Genomic DNA, 24,092 nt, shown 5'->3' with positions numbered 1-24,092 from the left:
CTGCTGGCACGTGCATGCATGCTGGAGCTGAGGCAGGGCAACGCTTGCGTGCCCACTGATATGGCTCTATGTGCCACCTGTGGCACGTGTGGTTCGCTATCACGGGACTAGAAGACCTCTGAGGTCTCTTCCAGCCCTCTGATTTTATGTTAAAAAAAAAAATCAACACTAAAAATCGATTTAAAAATTGACAAAATTGGAAGGAAAGAAGCAAGATATACATGGGGGAGGGGGGGAGGAAGGTTTTATCTCAGTCCATTAACCATCATCAATCACCTCCAGAATGAGACACACGCATGTTAGAAATAAGTTAATAAAAACGGATGGCTTTTCAAATTCCTGATTTCTGGCTAGCTGGGCACATTTTCAAACCAAACTCTAGATGGCAGCCTGCTACCATTTTTTATTTTTCTAAGCCTTCCTTTAAGGCAGTGTTTCTCAATCTTGGAAGCTTGAAGATGGGTGGACTTCAACTCCCAGAATCCCCCAGCCAGCGCTGCTGGCTGGGGGATTCTGGGAATTGAAGTCCACCCATCTTCAAGCTACCAAGGTTGAGAAACACTGCTTTAAGGACTGATATTTTGCAGGACAGATTTCCACTCAAAATGTTTAAAAAAAAATATAAGAAAGGAGGCAGGCCCGTCAATAACAGATTTATTGCAAATATCAATTTGATAGAGATTCTAGCAACTGATGATCTTTTTCTTTGCCAGTTTTGCTCCCCTGGGCAACTATTAAAGATGTGTGGACTTCAACTCCCAGAATTCCTCAGCCAGCCCTGCTGAGCAATTAATAATAGAATTTATTTTGCATTGAGTGGCGGTTTTTTTGGAGCAGCGATAAAATGCTGTGAACCTCGCGTCTGCAGTTTTATGCACATTTGCAATATTAAGATAATGGAATCCATGTGCCCGTTTATTATTCCTATTAAATATCTCCCCAAGCTGCATGTCTAGAGAACGAACGAGTCACTGCGCAGGCTCAAAAGTTTGACTTTGTCGGCGCTTGCGCAGATGCTCCGACATCAAGCGACGTTTTAAGAGAAAAAAAATAGCCGGAGGCGGCAAACGGTCGGCCGGCGTCTGGCGCATGCGCAGTGGTGCCCCTTCCGTTACCGCCCGTTGGGGGGAAACGCGGGCGGCTGTCATGGCGGCGCGCCGCGGTTGGTGCGGAGGAAAGGGCTCGTTTCTGGCTTTGGCCTCCGGCGTGACGTTTCTGAAACTGCTCCTCATTCCGACATAGTAAGAGATCCGGATTCGTTTGTCTTTGGGGCTGATTAAAAAGGCGCGCGGAGGGAGGGGAGGGAGGTTCAGCCGCCGCCATTGTAGATTCGGCTGTTCCAAGGGAGTTTCCACCGCCCTCCGCTGAAAGTGTCCTTTTTTTTTTCCTGGCTGTTCCCGGGGCTGTGTCCCCTCCCTCCGTGCTCTTCTTTTCTGCGCTTCCAAGCTCCGCTGATCTATAGTGAATACGAGCCACGGTGGCCGGGGATGATGGGGATTGTAGTGTAACACTTAAAGAGGGTATCTGTTGGAAAACATTTTCTCGAGGGTTTCTGCTGGAATGGAAGTAGTCCTCGACTTGCAACCACAATGGAGCCCCAAAATTTTGGTTGCTCCGCTTTACAACATTCCTTGCCACAAGTTGTTAAGTGGATCACTGCGGCTGTTAAATGAGTCACACGGTGGTTAAAATGAATCTGGCTTTTTCCCCCCGTTGACTTTTGCTTGCGAGAAGGTCGCAAAAAAGGGGATCACGTGACACCCCCTCCCAAAGACACTGAGACCGTCGTAAATGTGAGTCACTGGCCAAGCGTCTGAATTTTGATCACGGGGACACTGCAACGGTCGTAAGTATGAAAAACGATCGTAAGTCGCTTTTTTTCAGTGCTTTGAACTTTGAACGGTCACTAAAATGAACTGTTGTAAGTCGAGGACTACCTGCATCAGGGTGGATAAAAATCAATGATTTTTTTTTTAACAATCAAAAAAATCTGATTTTTTAAAATTTAAATCAGATTTTTTGATTTAAATCAGATTTTTTTGATTTTTATTGAATTTATTTTAATAAAAAACTTGGGGTAAAAATCGTAAGATAGTTTTCTATTTAAGATACATAAACAATTTAGTTTATTCAGCATGAAATGGAGCTTAGTTATGTAGCAGGAGGCTGTATATTCTGCAACACTGGGACTATCGGTGTGTCAACAGTGGGTCACAGGAGTAGCAGAGATGACAGTTGCTCTTTAAAAATTATGATTTAAATCAAGTCTTTTTACTAGTGATTTAAATCATGATTTAAAATGAAATCGACTCGATTTAAATCAAATCCACCCTGACCTGCATTAAACTGTTTAGTCCTATTCCCTACAGTTAACCTGGTTAGTGAATGAATTAACCCAAATTTGCACATTGATCCATAGATTTAAAAAGTGGATGATCTACATATATATGGTAGATTATTAGCCATGGTGGCGCAGTGGTTAGAATGTAGTACTGCAGGCTACTTGTGCCGGCTGCCTGCAGTTCAGCAGTTCGATCCTGACCGACTCAAGGTTTATTGATTGATTGATTGATTCGATTTATATGCCGCCCTTCTCCGGAGACTCAGGGCGGCTTACAATGCGTTAAGCAATAGCCTTTATATTTTGTATATACCTGCTTAGTAGGGATTTCGTACCCCCCCCCCCAGCGGTGTTCTTTTTTATACAAAGCTTATTGCCCCCACAATCCGGGTCCTCATTTTACCTACCTCGAAAGGATGGAAGGCTGAGTCAACCTTGAGCCTGGTGAGATTTGAACTTGCAGTAATTGCAGGCAGCTGGTGTTACTTTAACAGCACTTTAGTCTGCTGCGCCACCAAGGCTCAGCCTTCCATCCTTCCAGATGGGTGTGGAACTTTCTTGGAACTGCTGAAAGGATTGTGTTGTGCAGCTGAAGAAACATCCTGCACAGCTACACGACACAATCCTTTCAGCAGTTCCAAGAAGGCTCCACACCCATTTGCACCACTCCGGTGATCCTGAAGACACAGATAAACCTCCAAGTGGCCTTAATGACTCTCTAAAAGGATGCAAATGACCAGCTGTCTGCAAGGAGTATAAACCCTTCCATTCCCCTCCATCCAGTCAGAGCTGAAGAAGCTTCTTGGATGAGAAGCGAAAAGCCTTCAAAAACAACAACAAAAAAAGTCCAGTTGCCTCCAGAAAAAGCATCTTTGGGACAACCATGACCTGAATGACTGAGAATCTCCATAGACCTTTATCTGGATACTAACTGTTAACTCCTTGTAGTCATTCCACAGATTTTGAAGTGCATAGGAACTGGCTTGCCATTACTCACAGCCTACCAGCCTCTCGGTGGTACTACGAGGTGAGTGTCTTATTGTTTCATTGCCTGAAAGGTCTGTCGCAAAAGCGGGTCACACAACTCCCGGGACACTGCAACCGTCATAAATATGAATCAGTTGCCAAGCGTCTGAATTTTGACCATGTGGATGCTGCAGCGGTTGTAAGTGAGAAAAAACGTTCATAAGTCACATTTTTTCAGTGCCGTTGTATCTTCGGACAGTCACTAAACAAACATACAAGTAGTCCTCGACTTCCGACCACAATAGAGCCCAGAATTTCTGTTGCTAAGTGAGACGTTGGTTGAGTTTTGCCCCATTTTACCCCCTTTCTTGCCATTGTCATTAAGTGAATCACTGCAGTTGGTAAATTAATAACCCGGTTGTTAAGTGAATCTGGCTTCCCCACTGACTTTGCTTGTCAGAAGGTCACAAAAAGGGATCCCATGACCTTGGGACCCAGCTCACGGTCATAAGTGTGAACCGGTTGCCAAACATCTGAATTTTGATCCCATGATCATGGGGATGCATCAAAGGTCGTAACAGTGAAAAATTGTCACTTTTTTCACGGCCGTTGTATGTTTATATTGTCACTAAACAAACGGCTGTAAATCGAGGACTACCTGCATTCTCCTCCAAAACGGGGCGTGTTAGGAACTATGCTCATCATCTGGTTTCTGAATCTACCCACAGAGAGATTGTTTAACTGGGAAGTTTGCTTTTAAGATCTGCTTGTTGTTGTGACCGGAAGCTGAACATACCTTTCAAGCAGGCATCTGCAGTCTCTCTCTTGCCTGTCCTGTCAGCCTTCCTAGATTAAAAAATGAAGGTCTCTGTCTGGATTAGTCCAGCAAACTGATCCAGATCGTTCCCCTTTGCACAAACCAGCATAGCAACAACAGACCGGTTTGCAATAATTTGGGTAAGTTCGCTCTCCCCCTTTTAAAACAGATTCCGGGCAAGTCTTCCAATTCCGTGAATCCTGGGGATTTTTTTTTTTTTTAAAGGGAGCTAAATGACTGTCCTTTTAAAAGTTACTTTTGCTTTTTTTCCCCCAAGCCTTTTTTCTTTCCTTTTAAGCCTGTATTAATTTTTTATTATTGTAATCAGTCATTATAATCAATATGATTGAGAGCCATTTTGATCTAGTGGCTAGATCTAGGTTAGAAAATGGGAGTCTGTGAGTTCTAGTCCCAGGCTTAAACATGAAAGTGAGTTGGGTGAATTCTAGTCCGGCTTTAGGCATGAAATCTGGATGAATGACTTTGGGCCTATCACCAGGAGACGGTGAGTTCTAGTCACGCCTTAGGCATGAAAGCTGGATGGATGACTTTGGGCCAATCACCAGGAGACGGTGAGTTCTAGTCACGCCTTAGGCATGAAATCTGGATGAATGACTTTGGGCCAATCACCAGGAGACGGTGAATTCTAGTCCTGCCTTAGGCATGAAAGCTGGATGGATGACTTTGGGTCTATCACCAGGAGACTGTGAGTTCTAGTCCTGCGTTAGGTGTGAAAGCCAGCTGGGTGACTTTGGGCCAGTCATTCTCTTTCAACCTAACCTACCTCACAGGGTGGTGGTTGTAGGGAAAGCAGGAAGGAGGAAGAAGTATTCAGTGTCTTCACTGCCTTGAGATATAAAAGTGGAATACAATTTTTTTTTTTAAATCTAGTTTTTATTGAATTATTATTTTGAAAAATGACGGGGAAACACCAAGTGTTCCCTCGAAAAGAAACGGCTTCAAACATTCAATTTTTTAAAAAAACAACCTTTAGCAGTGAGAATATTTAAGAGCAGAACCGGTTATCACGATTGATGGTAGAATCCCTTTTGTTGGATTTATTCACTTGCACGTTAGATAGCCAGATGCTGAAAATATGTCATTGGGGTTTTGCGCTAAGCTTGGAGGTTAACTTGATGATTTAAATCATCTTTTAACAACCCCGTAATCCCTTGTGGGGTGGAATCTGGGCAATTTAATGGAGCTGAGTATTTACTGGCCAGATGCCCTTCCTGTTGCCAGTGCGGAGTTTTTTTCCCAGCAGATATATTCTCATTGTGCCCAGAGAGAGAGAAATATCTGCCTCTACCTAGGATCAAACTCACAGCCTCCTGATTGTGAGGCGGGAGATCCACCTCTAGGCCACCGCACCAAACTTGATGTCTTAAATGACCCTGCCAAACTCTGAGATTTGATGACCTGAAGAGGATGCTAAAAGTTTGAAATGTACAATCCGCTCATGCGGATTCAAGATTCTTGTTGCTTATTTTGTTGTTGTTTCTTCTTTTCAGGCAACCTCTGAGTGGACCTTGGATTACCCTCCCTTTTTTGCCTGGTTCGAGTGTCTGCTTTCCCAGGCTGCCGTGTACTTTGACAAAGAGATGCTGTCCGTTCAGAATCTCAACTATTCCAGCCAAATGACGGTTCTTTTCCAAAGGCTATCGGTGATCGCTACTGATACGCTCTACATCTATGCTGTGTACCAGTAAGTGGTTGTGTCTTTTTCTCTCTTTAAGAGCCGTTGTGGCGCAGTGGTTAAAATTAATGTTTTTAATAATGATACATTTTAATAAATAATTTTATTTATTAAAATAATTTATTAATAAATTTAATAAATTAATGTTTTTAATGCTTTTAAATGTTTTTATCATGTTTTTAAATAATTTTTCTATGTTCATTGTTCGCATTATTTTTGCTGTAAGCCGCTCAGAGTCCCTTGGGAGTTGGGCGGCATAGAAATGCGATAAATTAAATTAAATTAATGCAGTACTGTATGCTAATTCTGCCGGCTGCTGGCAGTTTGAGTCTCACCATCTCGAGATTGTCTCAGCCTTCCGTCCTCCCAAGGTCGGTAAAATGAGGACCCAGATTGTTGTGGGAAAGAGGCCAACTCTGTAAACTGCTTAGAGAGGGCTGGAAAGCACTGTGAAGCGGTATATAAGTCTTAAGTGCTATTGCTTTTGCCCTTCCTTCCTTCCTTTTCTCCTTCCCCCTCTCCTCTTGCTTTCCTCCTCCTTCCTCTTTTCCTTCCTCCTTTTCCACTTCCACTTCTTTTCCCCCTTCCTCCTCCTCCTCCCCTCCGTTCCTTCCCTTTCCCCTTCTCCTTCCTCTTCCTTCCCCACTTCCTCCTTCTGTTGGTGTGGTGGCACAGTGGTTAGAAAGCAGTACTGGAGGCCAACTATGCCCACTGCTAGCAGTTCGATCCTGACCGGCTCAAGGTTGACTCAGACTTCCGTCCTTCTGAGGTCGGTAAAATGAGGATCCAGGTTGTTGGGAGCAATAGGCTGATATTATAAACCACTTAGAGAGGAAGGAAGGAAGGAGCGAGCCATGGTAGTGCAGTGGTTAGAATGAAATATTGGAAGCTAATTCAGCTCACTGCCAGGAGTTCGATTCTGACCAGCTCAAAGTTGACTCAGCCTTCCGTCCTTCCAAGGTCAGTAAAATGAGGACCCAGATTGTTGGGGGCAATAGGCTAACTCTGTAAACCCCTTATTTAAGTCTTAAGTGCTATTGCTATTTGGTGCGCCTTGGGGCCTGGAGAAAAGGGAAGGAGACCACTGATTTTGATTATCCTGGCCTTTACCTGATATTTCCAAAATACAGATAATCCTCGACTTATGACCACAGTTGAGCCCAGAGTTTCCATTGCTAAGCAAGAGAGTTGTTAAATGAATTTTGGCCCATTTTACCACCTTTCTTGCCACAATTGTTAAGTGAATCACTGCAGTTGTTAAGTTAGTAACACAGTTCAGTGAGTCCGGGCTTCTTCCTTGACCCCGGGACACTGCAAAACCATCATAAATACATGCCATAAGTCACTTTTTCCAGTGCCGTTGTAACTTCAAACAGTCACTAAACGAATTTTGTTGTAAATGAACCTCTTTTTTTTGCCACGGTTGTTAAGTGAATTGCTTGCAGCTGTTAAGTCGGTAAGCCAGTCATTAAGTGCATCTGGCTTCCCTCATTAACTTCGCTCATCAGAAAGTCAGAAAAGGGGATCGTGTGGCCTCCCGGGACCCTGCAACCGTCATAAATATGAGTCAGTTGCCAATTTTGATTATGTGACCCTGGAGATGCTGCAAAAGTCATAAGTGTGAAAAAAAAACTTATAAATCACTTTCTCACTATCATAATTTTGAATGGTCACCCAACAAATGGTTGTAAGTTGAGGACTCTCTGTAATTGGGGAGGTGGAAGGAATGTAGATTTTTTTTTTTTTTTTTTTTGCTTGATAAAACTCTACTTCTCCCGTAAAATGCACCCGTGTGTAAGATTTGTGCCTCTTCTTACAGATGCTGCACTTGTGTAAATGGGAAGCGAGGTGCAAAAGAACTCTTGGAAAGCCCACCGTTCGTTCTTTCGGTCCTTCTCCTGTGGAATTTTGGTCTCTTAATTGTGGATCGTATCCTTCACTCTCAGGTTGTTTTTTTTTCCTGAAGAAAAAGATCCTGATCCATTAACCAAATATGAGTGTAGGGCGAAAAAAAAAAAAACTTCTGTGTGTGTTTAGATATACTGAAATCTATGTTAAGGGTTTGATTTTTAGAGCTAGCCGGAATCGTATTTAAATTAGAAAGGCCTCTTGGCTTGGAGGGATTTTTTTCTAAAGCGGATGGACTTCCTTACATCAATCTCAGATATTCACTTCCAATACAACGGTTTCCTCTTTGGATTGCTGCTGCTTTCCATTGCACGATTATTCCAGGTAGTGTATAGCCCCCACCTTCCCCCCACTGTCTGCCTTTCAGTCTCTCTCTCTCTCTCTCTCTCTCTCTCTCTCTCTCTCTCTCTCTCTCTCTCTCTCTCTCTCTCTCTCTCTCTCTCTCTCCCCCTCCCTCCCTCCCTCCCTATACACATACACACATCTTGACTTAGATCTTCCTCTTCCTATTTTCCCCACAACCATAACCCTGTGAGATGCGTTGGGTTGAGAGAGAGAGGGACTGGCCCAAAGTCACCCAGCTTTTATGCCTAAGGTAGGACTACAATTCACCGTCTCCTGGTGATTGGCCCAAAGTCACCCCGCCGGCTTTCATGCCTAAGGCGGGACTAGAACTCACCGTCTCCTGGTGATTGGCCCAAAGTCACCCCGCCGGCTTTCATGCCTAAGGCGGGACTAGAACTCACCGTCTCCTGGTGATTGGCCCAAAGTCACCCAGCCAGCTTTCATGCCTAAGGTGGCACTAGAACTCACAGTATTTCTACTATAATGAACCAAGGAGGATAATTCTGAATCTTGAAAAGCTGTATTGTTTTGTTAAACTCTACCCAAGGCTCCAAGTTCCTCACCTAACTTTTGGCCAACATTGTTTGATAAAGACAATGGATGTTGGTTTGTTTTAACTCCTCTCTTCCCCATCATCGTTTCCTTCTAGAAAAGATACTTGGAGGGAGCTTTTCTCTTTGCTGTCCTCCTGCATTTCAAGCACATCTACCTCTACATAGCCCCAGCCTATGGCATCTATCTACTCCGATCTTACTGCTTCACCCAAAGTAATCCAGGTATGTTGCTGACAATTTCATACAGGGAGTCCTCGACTTAGTGACCATTTGATGTTACAGCAGCACTGAAAAACGTGATTCGAGATCCCTTTTCACGCTTACGACCGTTCCAGCATCCCCATAGTCGCGTGATTTACATTCAGATGCTTGACAACTGACTCACATTTACGACATTATTAATTTAAGAACTGCAGCGCTTCACTTAGTAACTCTGGCAAGCAAGGCCGTAAAATGGGGCAAGACACTTAACAGCTGTCTTGCTTGGCCACACAAATTTTTGGCTCAGTTGTGGACGTAAGTCGAGGACTACCTGTATTCCAGAATACAAGGTCTGGTTAGAAAGGTGCTCAGGTTTGAAATTTTATCATCTTGATTCTAGCTCTCATTGTGTCTAGATGGATCTCTTCGGTGGCGCAGTTTCAGTTTTTTACGCTTAATCGTGCTTGGATTAATTGTCTGCCTGGTTTCTGCCGTTTCCCTGGGGCCATTTTTGGTTTGGGTAAGGAACCCCTTTTGTTTTTCTGAAAGACATTTTTATGACCCGTCCTCAAGTTACGGCTTCCTCAATTCAGGCAATTCTGAACTTGTCCCCAGAATTGAGGTAGTCCTCAGTGGACCCAAGAATTACAATTGTTAAGGAATTCGCAGAGTAACCTTTGAATAGCAAGGGTGTGTACATGAAAGCGATTGAGAGTAGATACGAATAAACACAGTCAACACACAGATGCACTGAGTTGTGTTTACTTTCAGGGAATAGTAAGGCACAGTCCAATAAACAGTCCAGGTCATACACATATAAAGCAGGAGATAGCAAAACGACAGTCCAGGGATAATCCAATAACAAAGTCTTCTTACCAGTCGTCATAGTCATTCACAATAAACAGTTCTTCCGGATTTGCAAACTAGCATACAGAGATATCCGAGAGCAAGAACAGCAAAGAGAAACAGACCATGTTTCTAGCTCCCTCTTAAGGAGATTGGCTACAGAGCTAACCAATCAGGACACAGTATGATGCAGTCTTAAAGCTATATTGATGGTTTATATATTGCCAGCCCAACAAAGTAGGTAATACTCATTTCCTAACACCGTGGTCACGTGATCAAAATTCAGCCCATTTGGCAACTGGTTCGTGTTTACGATGGACGTCGTGTGCTGAGGTCACATGATCCCCTTTTGCAACCTGGCAATGGGGATACTGCAACAATTATTAAGTGCGAAAAATGGTCATCATTTGCTTTTTTCAATGCCGTTGCAACTTAGAATTGTCACTAAGTGAACTGTGGTAAATTGAGGACTACTTGTAATCCCCTTTGGGCCTCACGCTGGGATCAATGTATTTTTGTCCATGTTGATTGTGTGGTTTTATGTTGGTAATTGTATTTACTGCTTTTGGGGTTTAAACGCTGCCCAGAATCTGTTGGGAGTTGGGCAGATATAGCAAATTTTTGAATAAATAAAAGCGAACTAAAGCTTATGAAACCAACTCAAGCAAAGTAGCAATATTCCCAAGTACAACAGGGTTTAAAATGTTAATAAGTTTGGTTGTTTCTTGGTCTAAATTAGAGTTTTTCAATTTTGGCAACCATGAGAAAGTGGGGCTAACAGCTTGGCTGGTTGGGGGATTCTGGAAATTGAAGTCCGCACCCCTTAAATATGCTATGTTTAAAAAAAAAAAAAACACCGATCTCAATGGAATGAAGAAAATATTAATACGGTTTTTCTCCCATTTAGGGTCAACTTCCTCAAGTCGTCTCTCGCCTCTTCCCTTTCAAACGGGGCCTCTGCCATGCGTACTGGGCCCCAAACGTTTGGGCGGTGTATAACTCCCTTGACAAAATGTTGTCAGTCCTTGGTAGGTATCCTAATCCTTCTGTTTCTCTGTAGTCTGTCCATCCTTCCTTCCATCCAGCCATTTTATTCCACATGGACCACCACCACCTGACTCCAGCCACGCTACCTAGAGAACCGCATCAGCCCGTCCCACTCGTTCAGGCAGGGAGGGCATCCTGCGGGCCCCGTCAAGTCAAAAAAATTCCAACTGAGATCGGGGATTTGGTTTCAGCAAACCCCCCCCACTCCCTACTAGCACTGATGACATTACCTAATTTGGTAATGAAACGTCTGCAAGATAACCACCAAGCTCAGAGAGCACCAAGGACTCCACAGTCGTCCTCCTTTCCCCCTCCCACACACACCTTCATCATCGTCTTTTAAGAACCCCATAATCCTTGGTAGAGCCTTGGTAGTACAGTGGTCTAAAGCACCAGCTGCCTGCAATTACTGCAGGTTCGAACCTCGCCAGGCTCAAAGTTGACTCAGCCTTCCATCCTTTCTAAGGTAGGTAAATTGAGGATCCAGTTGTGGGGCAATAAGCTGACTTTGTATAAATATACAAAAAGGATGACGGCTATTGCTTAGCGCATTGTAAACCGCCCTGAGTCTCCGGAGAAGGGCGGCATATAAATCAAATTTAAAAAAAAAAAAAAATCCCTTGCAACAGGGTAGAGTCTGGGCAACTGAATGGAGCTGAGTGTTTACTGGCCGAATGCCCTTCTTGTCGCCAGTGCGGAGTTTTGTTCAACAAATACATTTTCATTGTGGCCAGAGAGAGAAATATCTGCCTCTACCTAGGATCGAACTCATAGCCTCCTGAGAGCTCCACCTGTAGGCCACCGCACCACACACACACACCTCCTACCACTGAAAATGTTACCTAGTTGAGTAATTAAACGTTTGCAAGAAAATCACCAAGCTCAGAGAGGACCAAAGCCCCCATAAATCTGTTTCAGATCATTTGACTCTTGCGCCTGAGCTCATTAACAAATTTCCTCTTGGCTTTCCAGGATTGAAGTACCAATTGCTTGACCCTGCAAAAATATCTAAGGCAGCCATGACAGGAGGGCTGGTTCAGGAATTTCAACACACCGTCCTTCCTTCTGTGACCCCACTGGCAACCCTATGCTGCACCGCCATCTCCATGCTGGTAAATATAAACCCACCTGCGTATTTTGCTGTATTTTTTACAGCAAAGCTGGTTGAGGAATTCTGGGAGTTGAAGTCCACAAGTCTTTTTTTTTTTTTAATATTGAAAAGTTTTACAGAAAATTTTTTTCCCTCCAATATTCCCCCCAGCCTTTTTCCCTCCCCCCCCACCGCCCCCACACCCCTTCCCCCCATCCCACCCTCCCCCCCAGACTTCCCAGAGCAAAATACAGGGTATTTCAGTTAAGAATCATAAGCTAAATTAACCTATCTATCCTTAAAACTACCAAATCCCCCCCTGAAACCTTAACTCCACTATAGATCACATAATACTTCTAAAATTTAACATTCATTCATAAGCTGTTTGATATTTTCTTGTCTGATACTTATTTTGAATATAATCAATCCATCTTCTCCATTCCGATACGTATCTTTCTTGTGTATAGTCCTTCAAATACGCTGAAATTTTCACCATTTCCGCTAAATTCGCTACTTTCAATATCCATTATTCAATAGTAGGCAAAGCGTCCTTCTTCCAGTATTGCGCTACCAACAGCCTAGCTGCTGATATTAAGTTCAAAATCAATTTAGTCTCTAATGCTGTACAATCCGTAGTTATTCACAATAAAAACAATTGCGGAGTAAATTTCAACCTTTTTTTCAAGATATTCTGCATCACCCACCAAATTTTTATCCAAAATGCTTTTGATTTTCTTACAAGTCCACCATATATGATAATAAGTTGCATCATCACAGTCACATCTCCAACATTTAGCTTGCAAGTTTGGAAAAGTCCACAAGTCTTAAAGTTGCCAAGGTTGGAGACCCCTGATTCTAGGGAACCCTCAGATAAGAGGCGGCATAGCCCTCAGCTGCATAATGGGTAAAGCAATTTTTTCATGGATCTGGGTGGAACGTGCAAGCTAGATCCCTTCCATGCGTGTTAGATCCCTTCCATGAGCGTTTATACTCGCACCGTATTGTTTGTTGTTTGTTGTTTTTTAGATTTCTATACCGCCCTACTCCCGAAGGACTCAGGGCGGTGCACAGCCAAACAATAAAAACACATACAATACAAAATTTAAAAAATAGAATAAAATCAAATTAAATAATGAGAATCTTCATGCCTGGCCGTCTGAGGTGGAACTGAGGCAGTGATGCTACCACTGGGGAGCGGTTGCAAATGCAGGTGGGCGTTTCCCTTGCTTGCTCGCCCACGGCTCACCTCCAGCCCGGTTCCTAACAGATCATGGCCCCGGGGGGGTTGGGGATCCCCAGTCTAAAGCCATCCCAAGCTTGAAGGCACCTTCTCTTGGGCAGGACAGAAAAGGGAGGCCTCCATTGATTTGATGACCCGCTGGATGGTGGGAGACCCACTGAAGCTCTGTTTCTGCCTGTTGTTTCTAGCCTTCTGTTTTCTGTCTTTGGTTTAAACCCCAAGGGCCCAGAGGATTCCTCAGGTGCTTGGTTCTCTGTGCGCTAAGCTCCTTCCTGTTTGGCTGGCACGTCCACGAGAAAGCCATTCTCCTCGCCATTCTTCCTTTGAGGTAAGAGAGCGGTCGTTGCTGACCCAGGAGAAACATTGTGAGCAGGGGAAGGGAGCTATGGAAACCCTACATCCGTGATGGCAAACCTATGGCACGCGTGCCACAAGTGGCACGCAGAGCCATCTCTCAGGGTACATGAACTGTTGCCCATTGCTTTCCCGGGTTCCGGCGTGCTGGCCAGCTGGTTTTCACGCATGTGGAAACACTGGAAACTGAAAGAGCAGCCGCGAGGTGCGCATGTGCGCGCTGGTAAGTTCTTCCTGTTTCTGGCATGCACATGTGCACCGGCCACCTGGTCTTCATGCGCACCAGAAACCGGAGGATCAGGTGGCTGATGCGCATGCCATAAACCGGAAGATCATCTTCCCGGTGTGCGCACACCCTCCTGTTTCGCCAACACTGGCCTACATGTCATAGGAGCAGACTACCTAGGGTACTGGCTCAGTGGTGAAATCCAAATTTTTTTTACTACCAGTTCTGTGGGCGTGGCTTGGTGGGCATGGCAGGGGAAGGTTACTGCAAAATCCCCATTCCCTCCTTACTCCAGGGGAAGGATATTGCAAAATCTCCATTCCCTCTCCACTCTGGGGACAGCCAGAGGTGGTTCTCCGAACTGCTCAAAATTTCTGCTACCGGTTCTCCAGTACCTGCTGGATTTCACCTCTACTCATCTCATCAGCCCATCCCACTCATTCAGGCAGGGAAGGCATCTTGCGGGCCCTGTCAGTCAAAGAATTTCGACTGGCAGAGTCTGGGAAGAGGGCTTTGTCTGCCTCTGCATTGCGCAACATCTGGCCCTCAAAGGTGAGGAAAGTCCCCAATGTATAATTTTATCAGTAATTTAAAATGTTTAATATTTAAATACTCTGGTTTTAATGTTTATTGTTTATATTATACGCCTGCCAGAGCCCCTCTCTGAGGGAGGGAGACAAGCAGTTGAGAAATCTGGCTTGGGAAGGGAGACGAGGGCAGAGGAGGGGGGGAAGGAAGGAAGAAAGGAAGGGAGAGGAAAAAAGGAAAAAGAAGAGAAGGAAAGGGAAGGGAGAGGAAAGAAAAAGGAAGGGAGAGGGGAAGGAAAGAGAGGAAAAGGAAGGAAGGGGGGAGAGAGAAAGGAAGAAAAAGAAAGGGAAGGAAAAGGAAGGAAAAAAAGAAAGAAAGATTTGATTCTAAATATCAACCACAAGCGAATACAGCAGAAACCTGGAGTTGGGAATTCTTTCAGCTTTCCTAAGAATCCAGACCTCCCTGGATTCTTAGGATGTGATCAAAATCTGGATGCTTGGCAACTGATTCATATTTATGACGGTTGCACTATCCTGGGGGGAGGGGGGGTCACATGATCGCCTTTTGCGAACTTCTGAGCAGCAAAGTCAATGGGGAAGCCAGATTAACCTAACAGCCATGCTACTAATTTAACAACCGGAGTGATTCACTTAACAACTGTGTCCAGAAAGTTCATAAAATGGGGGGGGGGAATTCACTTAACAATTGTCTCGCTTAGCAACAACATTTTTGGCTTCAATTGTGGTTATTCGTCGAGGATTTGTAGTATCAGGCAATAAATGTGGCAACTTTGAGAGAGTGCTGAGAAAAGTAGAATCCATTTTTGAAATATTCCTTTTTTTTTTTTTTTTTTTTTTTTATTGTTCCGTTCGCAGCTTGCTGTCTGTGGAGAAGTCAAGAGATGCTGGTATTTACCTAATACTGTCGACTACGGGTCATTTTTCCCTCTTCCCACTGCTGTTTACCACGCCAGGTATATTTCATTTCTTGTGATTTGCCAAAAAAATAATAATAATTTGCTTTTTTTTTTTTATTTTTTTTTTATTTATTTATTTATTTATATGCCGCCCTTCTCCGGAGACTCAGGGCAGCTTACAATGTGTTAAGCAATAGCCTTCATACTTTTGTATATTTATACAAAGTCAGCTTATTGCCCCCACAAACTGGGTCCTCAATTTACCCACCTTAGAAAGGATGGAAGGCTGAGTCGACCTTGAGCCTCCTACGCCACTCAGGCTCCTTAATTCAGGTAGTCCCCAACCTATGATCATCATTGGGGCCGGAATTTCCGTTGTAAGTAGTTGCAGTCGTAAGTCGAATCACCACGTGACTGGACCCAATTTTACGACCATTTTTCAAGCAGTTGTAAGTCAAGTCATCGTGGTTGTTAATCCAATTCGGCTTCCCCAATGGCAGTTTTTGCCAGACACTGGTGAAAAGTCGCAAAATGTAGTCACGAGGCCACAAGATACTGCAACGAGTTATAAATCCGAACCAATTGCAAAGCACTTGAATCACAATCACATTACTGGAGAGGGGTGGCAGTGCACCAGTTGGCAAGAGTCATAAGTTATTTTTTTCTGAGCCTCTTGTAACTTCAGACTGTTAAGGGTATTGGTGTTGTGTTACCAACCAGCAGAGTGTAGAGCACAGAGAAACGTTGCTGAGAGCAATGAATAAGAGATAAGCAAACTGGTTTATCAAAAGCTTACTTTATAGTAGAAAAACAGTCTCATAGTCTTTAAACAAATTCCAAGTCTTTGCCAGTTAAATCAGTCCAGTAGTTACAGATATCTTCTTACCAAACAAACTTTAGTTGGTTAGAATAACAAACTCACTCTGGTTCACAAACCACAATGGTAGCAGATCCATCCAACGATGATAGCATATCATAGCAACTCCTCACACAATGGTAGCATATCATCAAACTGAATACTTTACAGTACCTTACTTAAATACGTTCACAACCTGTGATTATCTAATTACAGCATGACTCAGCATTACAATGAATCAGCACTAGAACTTTAAAGTCATACAATACATATTCATATTAATGTCACAGAATACATATATTCCCTGGACAACTTGTTAGGCTCAAACCATACCCTAACACAGACCATCAATAAAGAGTTATAATTCAAGGACTAGCTATGCTGTTTAGTTTCCCAAGGCAAAATGCCTGGAAGAGGATAGCTGGACTAGGTTTAGTACAGGAACAGTTAATTTATATGTATTGTTGGTTGGTACATCTTTTGCTTTATTTGGTCCAAGTCAGGTGCCCTACATAATATTCCCACCTCTTGTTTCCAACACACACACAACAACAACAACAACAACCTGGTGATGTGGATGGGACTGAGTGAAAGCTGGCCTTTCTGCCAAAGTCAGGCCTAGAACTCAGCATCTCCTAGTTTAACAGAATAACAGTTGGAAGGGACCTTTGGAGGTGTTCTAGCTCAACCCCCTGCTCAAGCAGGAAACCCTATACCATTTCTGACAAATGGTTGTCCAATCTCCTCTTTAAAATCTCCAATGTTGGAGAACTTTCTGGAGGCAAGTCGTTCCACTGATTTAATTGTTCTAACGGTCAGGAAATTTCTCCTTAGTTCTAAGTTGCTTCTCTCCTTTATTAGTTGCTTGTTGTCCTGCCCTCAGGTGTTTTGGAGAAGAGCTTGACTCCCTCTTCTTTGTGGCAGCCCCTGAAATATTGGAAGACTACTATCATGTCTCCCCTAGTCCTCCTTTTCATTAAACCAGACATACCCAGTTCCTGCAATCGTTCTTCGTATGTTTTAGCCTCCAGTCCCCTCATCATCTTTGTTGCTCTTCTCTGCACTCTTTTTAGAGTCTCCACATTTTTTTTTTGAATTGTGGCGACGAAAACTGGATGCAGGATTCCAAGTGTAGTCTTACTAAAGCATTATAAAGTGGTGCAAACACTTAATGTGAGTTTGATTCTATCCCTCTGTCAATGCAACTTAGGCCTGCCTTGGTTTCTAGTCCAGCATCTTACTACAGCACCAGACTGGGTCCAGATTTGCCCTACTGTTAATGGTTTGGTAGTGCTTGGATCAAGTCTGTATTCCCATGTGGGAGAGGATGAGTTACTAGCCTGAAGAAAATCCCCACAGCATTGATTTAAGGACAGCCTCTACCATTTTGTCTAGGCGTCTGCAACCTTAAACACTCAAAAGAGCCATTTGGATCCATTTCCCACAGAAAAGAGAGCAGGTCGCGCAACCGAGTCGGCAGGTCTAGGCCGTACATGCCAATCCATGACCAACCTGTCTTCTTCCAGTGTATGCAGGGCCTAGTTCGGCATGACACAGGATACATAAAACGGGAATACTTTTACCCGGAATATATCTGTCATACTGCTACAAAATCTTTCATTGTTTTGTCTTTCAGAGCTGCCCATTAAAATACTGCTGATGCTCCTCTTTTCAGTGTACAGTTTCTCCTCCCTCAAGGCCCTGTTCAGGTAAGAAGGAAACAATTTTACAAATAAAGAGAAAAAAACTTCCCCCTTGCCGAGCGATTCGGTTTTGCACACTGTCCCATCTTAGGGACGGTTAAGCTACCAATAAAGGAGAATATTTGTAGCTCGTGGTTGAAATGAGAGGTCCTTGGTAATCTCTGGTTGTTTTCTTATAGATGTTCCATCACCCTACTAGGTAACGCCATCAGTGTTAGAAGGGAGTGGGGTTTATGATAAAGAGGAGGAGGAGGACTGTGGGGTCCTTGGTGCTCTCTGAGGTTGCTTGTTTTCTTGCAGACGTTTCATCACCCCACTAGGTAACAACATCAGCGCACTGACGATGTTACCACCAAGTTTGGGCAATGAAACATCTGCAAGGAAGCAACCAACCTTAGAGAGCAGCAATAGGATTTGGCTGAGTCAGATGATTATGTCGATCATGTGAGTCTAGGCAATTTCCTTCCATCTAGATAGATAGATAGGGATAGGGAGAGAGGGAGACAGACAGACAGACAGAAAGACAGACAGCAATAGGATCGAACTTTGACTGGGCAGAGTCAACCTGCACTACTGTATTCTAACCACTGCGCCACCACGGGTGTTGATGATAGGTAGGTAGGTAGGTAGGTAGGTAGGTAGGTAGGTAGGTAGCTAGATAGATAGATAGATAGATAGATAGATAGATAGATAGATAGATAGATAGATAGATATAGATAAGAGAGAGAGAGAGAGATACCATGTTTCCCTGAAAATAAGACCCTGTCTTACAGTTTTTTGTACCCTGAATTAAGCGCTTGGCCTTATTGCCATGAGCTCAAAAGTCCGATTGGGCTTATTAGGGGAATGTCTTATTTTGGGGGAAAACAGGGTAGATAAAACAAAATCTTATTTTAAAAAAAGTCCTTCCCTCTTGTCCTGTTTCCATAGGAACGAGCCTCTGCTTAACTGGCTGGAAGCAGTCTACCTCATTGGGCTGATACCCGTAGAAATCGTCTGTGAAATTGTGTTCCCTTTTACTTCCTGGGCTCAAAAATTGCCTTTCCTGCCTTTGTTGCTCACCTCGGTGTATTGTGCTGCCGGGGTCATTTATGCCTGGCTCAAGCTCTACATTTCGGCCTTCACAGGCCCATCGGAAGGCAAATCAAAGAAAGAACAATGATATATACATCTATCATTGGGTTCCAAGCCGGAGAGGATCGTTCCAAAAAAGTTCACAATCGCAACAGCTGCCAACATGGGATGTCCTGTCCAATTCCAGAAATGGAACTTTCAAACTCGTTCTTTAAAGTCTTGGGGACCTGAAACTAATCGGTTGTTTAAACCAGTGCAACCTGAATGCAATATTGGGTTATTTCCATAATTGCTGTAGCAAGAAAACAAAATCAACGTTTTTTCTTATTATTCTTTTTAATCATTGCAAAGGCCATAGGGATGTGCTGATACAAATACAAAGGGAACGGGAACTATTCTTTCTCCCCAGTTCGATGACGTGGATTGAAGGAGATAATTACTTAAAATTGAAATAGGCACACTCCATCTAACTGATGTGTATTGTAAGGAAAAACATTTGAATTATAAGGAAAGACATTTGCCAATTTAAGAGATGGACTTTGCATTTACCCAAGAAAAGGACACAGGCTGAATTCCCCAACTCTATATTACGGAATCACTGTTCTCTAGAAAAAGTTATTATCATGCAGGGGCACAAAAACGAAAATGTGAATAAAGGATTTGGTTTTGTATCTGTTCCCTTGTCTGTCTGGAATTTATCATTGCAGATATATTACGCAAGCCAATCCGATCAGATTCGCAATCTTGATCCAATTGCCTTTCTCTCTTTCTCTCTCGGGCGTTGCTGCATTCATTCATTTCTCTATTTGCAAATTCCCCTTCTTCCATACAAACCAGTTTGGCAAGCAGCTAAATTTTGATCACGTGACCATAGCAATGCTGCCATGGTCATTAAGTGTGAAAAACGGACATAAATCCCTTTTTTTCCCCCAGTGCCGTTCCAACTTTGAATGGTCGCTAAATGAACTATTGAAAATCGAGGACTATGCATTTGAAAATCTCCACTTTGGCAGAAAGGAACCTCCCAAGGTGGCTCAGAGCCCCGCCTCCCAACCAATCAGAGCCCCGCTTGCCAGCCAATCCGAGCTCCGCGGCCGAGACGGGCCAGCCTCGACGTAGCCCCGCCCCCTGCGCGTGGGAGGGAGGGAGGGAGGGGCGGCGGAACCTTCCTCGGCGGGCGGGGCGGGCGCGGGGAAGGCGTTACGGGCAGGACCGTCCCCCGCTCTGACCCTCCGCCATGCAGGTCCGCTTAGGCATCCCCAAGGAGGCGCGCTCGCTGCTGCCGCCGCCGCCTCTGCTCAACTTCCCGTCGGTCTGGATGGCGGGCGTCTTCTGGCTCAGCGCCTTGCTGGACAACGGCCTCAACCGCAGGCCCGCCCTGCGAGCCGGTCAGTGGCCAGGCCCTCCCGGTGGCCTCCCGTCCTTTCCCCGCCTCTCCCTCTCTCTCTCTCTCTCTCGCCCTTGGACGGGCTGCGAAGGGTCCCCGGGACTGGATCCCCGTCTCGGACTCCGCGCCGCTGAGCCTCACGAGCAGCTCTCCCAACTATAAAGGCAGAAGGGAAGGGCCCCTTGCCCATAATCCACAACCCTCCATGCCCATAATCCACAACCCTCCATGCCCATAATCCACAACCCTCCATGCCCATAATCACAGCCTCCTTCCATGCCCATAATCCACAACCCTCCATGCCCATAATCCACAGCCTCCCCCCCATGGCCATAATCCACAGCCCCCATACCCATAATCCACAGCCCCCCCGTACCCATAATCCACAACCGAGGGGGAGCCAAAAGAAGCCACAGACCGGAGGATCCTGGCCTGACCTCTGGGAGTCGATGCTCCCAAGGGGGCCCTTCCTGGTGGACCCAAATGGAGGGTTTAGTTATTTATTGGGTTGTCCTCTTGGGTCCCTATTTGGGGTCAAGGCAAAATTAATGCCCCCTCATCTCTGCCCCCCATAACAACCCTGCGAGGTGGGTCAGGCTTAGAGAGAGAGGGGTATTGGCCAAGGTCACACCGAATGACCTCTATTAGTCTCTTAGACCAAGACCAATCTATAAATAATAATTTTGATTCAAATGCTAGGAAATCCTAAAAGTCTTGAGCTTCAGACAAATCAGCCACCAACAGACAGGTAGAGAAAAATCACATTTACACACTGTTCAAAAGAGACAATAAAAATACTCAGAAGGAAAAGACTCTCCTGCCACCCGAGGTCAGATAAACGGGGATTAGCATCAGACAAAAAAATCAGGGAGAAAAAAAAATACTGTATGCAATCAAGGAATCACAAAGGAGTAAACTACCCCCACCAAAACTGGCAGAAGGATTTAATTATTTATTGGATTGTTCTCTCACCTCCCTGTGTCAAGGCTCAACTAATGCCCTCCCATTCTTCCCCCCTACAATAACCCTGCGAGGTGGGTCAGACAGAGAGAGGAACTGGCTAAGGTCACACCAAGTAGGGAATCCGTGGAAGTTTGGCCTTCAGACAAATCAGCCATCAATAGACATGTAGAGACAAAAAATATTTACACACCATTCAAAAGAGACAGTAAAAAAAAATAGAAATGAAAAGACCAGGATACATCCTCTCCTGCAGCCCACAGTCAAATAAACGGGGATTATCACCAGATAAAAAAAATCAGGGATAAAAACAAAAAACTATGCAATCAAGGAAACACCAGGGAATAAACTGCACCCCCCTCAACACTTACAGGGCAGGATACTATATGTATAAGGCACCTAACCCCACACTCCCTGGCACTGATAGTAAGATCAATGGGCAATGAATCTCTGCAAGCAAACAGCCAAGCTCCGAGACAATCAAGGAATTCACTGTTGTTCCCTTTTTTAAAATGGTGACTGCTTGTAGGGAATGGCATGGAAACTGAATACCAGGCATGCCCTAGCAGCCTTAATGTGGGAAGATGTGCTTGGGGTGGGCTGGGGTGGGAGGTGATGGTCAACCGGTATCCAGGTTAGTCTGTCAGGACAGAGCTGAGGAAGGGACAGTTCCACTTTGGATTCAGGAGAAGAAGAAGGGAAGGAAGGAGAAAAATGACGGGGGGAATAAAGAAGGCAGATTTAGTAATCTCAATCCGGACCGTGTTCAGCCCGTCTTCTTCACAACTTAGTTTGTAGGCACTATGCTAGTACAACCTCCTGCTTGTACATCCTTTCATGTGCCGCTTGCGGATTTCCACTTGTGCTCTTTTGATCTTTTCCAGGCGTCCATCGTCAAATCCTGATGACCACGCTGGGCTTCTGTTTGGGCTACTACATCAAGAGATACTCCAATTACTACTACGCTGAGCGGGACAGGGAGCTTTTCAGTTACATAAAGAACCATCCTGAGGACTTTGTGGAAAAAGGTACTTTGGCGTGAAACGCTGTCTAGAAGAGCTGCTCAAAGGCTGAAAGGTGGGGCCGCCTCAGGTTAGGGAAAGGAAGGCAGCTGCTTGCTGGGGCAGAGGGTGGGAGCCCAGCTGCTCCTCCTGAGTTCGCCCACAGCATGGATGAGATAAAGGCCCCCAAATTATTACTCGAGAGAGTTGGGACAGAGTCTTCACAAATCCAGACAAATACCCTGGGTGATAGCCAGGTAGTCAGTGTTGGAAAGAGGCTGGAAATTATAGTTCAGCAACAGCTGGATTCCTCTGAGTTGTCAATTATCAGGAATATATAGAGTTGGACAAGTAATTGCATCTCAGATATCAGATTTTATTTTTTTTTTAATTTTTGTATTTATGTATTTTATTGCTTGGCTGTTCACCGCCCTGAGTCCTTCGGGAGTAGGGCGGTATACAAATCAAATAAAACATAAAACATAAAACATAAAATCTGGGAGTTTAGGGAGGAGGTTTACGCTGTTGATCCAGTTTTGACTCTTGGCAACTACGGGGACACATTCATGCATATTCCCTTAGCCACAATTTTGGAAGTGTTTTGCCCTTCTTTCGAGGACAGAGGGAAAGGGACTGGTCCAAAGTCACCCAGTCGGCTTTCATGCCTGAGGCAGGACTAGAACTCGCCATCTCCTGGTTTTGAGTCCCCTGGAAGAACCACTGTGTCAATCTGGCTCTCAGCAGACCGGTCCCTTTAATGGGCATGCTTGTCAATAGCTCTGAAGGAGGCTACAAACCTGTAGGACCAAGGAATCACGCTTTTCCACTATAAGGTAACATTTCACTCAGAGGTGACTTTAAGCCTTCCTAACAGAAACTCTTTGTCTGCTTGTCCCAAAGGTGCTTTTTCAAGAGGCAACTGGACTTTGTGGTTTTTCTTTGAAGACATTTCGCTTCACATCCAAGAGCTGAAGAAGCTTCTTGGATGAGAAGCGAAAAGTTTTCAAAGAAAAACCAGAAAGTCCAGCTGCCTCTTGGAAAAGCGCCTTTGGGACAACCTGGATGACTGAGAATCTCCGTAGACACTCTTTGTCTGCTTGCTTCCTTGCTTGCTTAAATTCTCTTTAAGGAAGCATAAACAAGAGATTTATACTGAAAGGGTAAGGTAGCAATAGCACATAGACTTATATACCATTTCATAGTACTTTTACAGCCCTCTCTAAGCGGTAAATATACCCACAAAGTAAACAGACAGTGCTTTTCCTTGTCCTTGGTTTATGAATAAGCGTCACCAGCAGGATCATTTCCTGTTTTGCTAGAGCCTAGAAAGATGGGAGACATTCTGGAAAAGTTCACTCCAACTCGCTGATGTTCTGACAGCAGATCCTGTGATCTTCAGGGTGTTTCCTCTCCTTCCAATTCCTGCGTGTGGAAGCCCTTGGTGTCCTATCGCCTGTTAATAAACTTGGATTGTATCCTTTCTAATAAAAGCTATATGAAGGTTCAGTCTGCCTTTTTTTTTTTTTTTTTTTACTCATGATGTACGCCTGGAAATGGGGGAGAAAACACCTGGGAGATTTAGTGTAAAACTCAGAAATTTGCCACTGCAGAATGTGTGAATCCATGGTCGTTCTCTCAGCCCCATGTTGCGTTAAATGGCTTCCATCAGTAGTCACTGATCATGAAGAGCCTCTAATGGGGCATGACAGCTATGGCTTGCAGGCCTGGACATTTTCCCTGGACATTTATAAATAGTTTGTGTCATTTAATTGTTTTAGTTTGCTTTAGTAGTGTGTGCCATTCTTCTTTAAGGGTTTTGTTTAAGGGTTTTGTACACTGCCCAATGCCACATAGTTTGAGTTGGATGGCCAAATAAGTGTTCTAAATAAATAAATGAAGAAATAACCATTTTCTGCAATTGCCCGGAAATGCTTCTCTTTTATAAGGCCAACAAGATCTCTCAAACTTTCTGTTTCTCCTGTAATTGCAAAAACCATGTGTGTATTTGTTGGTGCAATGCTTCAAGCCATTCT

General features: G+C 44.3%; 2 protein-coding genes and 1 non-coding gene across 4 annotated transcripts; all 3 read left to right on the top strand.

Moving 5' to 3' along the window:
* Positions 1–1,016: 1,016 nt before the first annotated feature.
* Positions 1,017–19,387, top strand: ALG8 (ALG8 alpha-1,3-glucosyltransferase). 2 transcript variants are annotated; one of them, XM_034408268.3, is made up of 13 exons: positions 1,017–1,241; positions 3,290–3,368; positions 5,636–5,829; positions 7,640–7,749; positions 7,985–8,052; positions 8,723–8,849; positions 9,245–9,348; positions 10,582–10,702; positions 11,694–11,833; positions 13,240–13,379; positions 15,038–15,135; positions 17,571–17,643; positions 18,568–19,387. In XM_034408268.3, the coding sequence occupies exons 1-13, from the start codon at positions 1,090–1,092 to the stop codon at positions 18,797–18,799; spliced, it is 1,638 nt and encodes a 545-aa protein (XP_034264159.2). In that variant the 5' UTR covers positions 1,017–1,089; the 3' UTR covers positions 18,800–19,387. The 2 variants fall into 2 exon arrangements, with proteins under 2 accessions (XP_034264159.2, XP_060540762.2); XM_060684779.2 differs by lacking the exons at positions 1,017–1,241; positions 3,290–3,368 and adding an exon at positions 4,087–4,264.
* On the top strand, positions 4,086–4,226 carry LOC117660225 (small Cajal body-specific RNA 3). Its single transcript, XR_004589589.2, has one exon.
* A 420-nt stretch (positions 19,388–19,807) lies between the features above and the next one.
* On the top strand, positions 19,808–23,565 carry LOC117660221 (NADH dehydrogenase [ubiquinone] 1 subunit C2). Its single transcript, XM_034408282.3, has 3 exons — positions 19,808–20,099; positions 21,943–22,086; positions 23,379–23,565. The coding sequence occupies exons 1-3, from the start codon at positions 19,949–19,951 to the stop codon at positions 23,426–23,428; spliced, it is 345 nt and encodes a 114-aa protein (XP_034264173.1). The 5' UTR covers positions 19,808–19,948; the 3' UTR covers positions 23,429–23,565.
* The last annotated feature ends 527 nt before the right edge of the window (positions 23,566–24,092 follow it).

Source organism: Pantherophis guttatus, chromosome 5, assembly GCF_059756535.1.
Source record: "Pantherophis guttatus breed Tessera chromosome 5, ASM5975653v1, whole genome shotgun sequence".
NCBI lineage: Eukaryota > Metazoa > Chordata > Lepidosauria > Squamata > Colubridae > Pantherophis > Pantherophis guttatus.
This window is presented reverse-complemented; position numbering and strand designations above follow the sequence as displayed.

Bases quoted from the DNA above. Each gene is read 5' to 3' on its own strand.
- ALG8 (XM_034408268.3), top strand. From the start codon at position 1,090: ATGCGCAGTGGTGCCCCTTCCGTTACCGCCCGTTGGGGGGAAACGCGG. The intron at 8,053-8,722 runs GTAGTGTATAGC...GTTTCCTTCTAG, and splicing joins CCATTGCACGATTATTCCAG to AAAAGATACTTGGAGGGAGC. The intron at 10,703-11,693 runs GTAGGTATCCTA...TTGGCTTTCCAG, and splicing joins CAAAATGTTGTCAGTCCTTG to GATTGAAGTACCAATTGCTT.
- LOC117660221 (XM_034408282.3), top strand. From the start codon at position 19,949: ATGCAGGTCCGCTTAGGCATCCCCAAGGAGGCGCGCTCGCTGCTGCCG. The intron at 20,100-21,942 runs GTCAGTGGCCAG...GATCTTTTCCAG, and splicing joins CAGGCCCGCCCTGCGAGCCG to GCGTCCATCGTCAAATCCTG. The intron at 22,087-23,378 runs GTACTTTGGCGT...CTGTTTTGCTAG, and splicing joins TGAGGACTTTGTGGAAAAAG to AGCCTAGAAAGATGGGAGAC.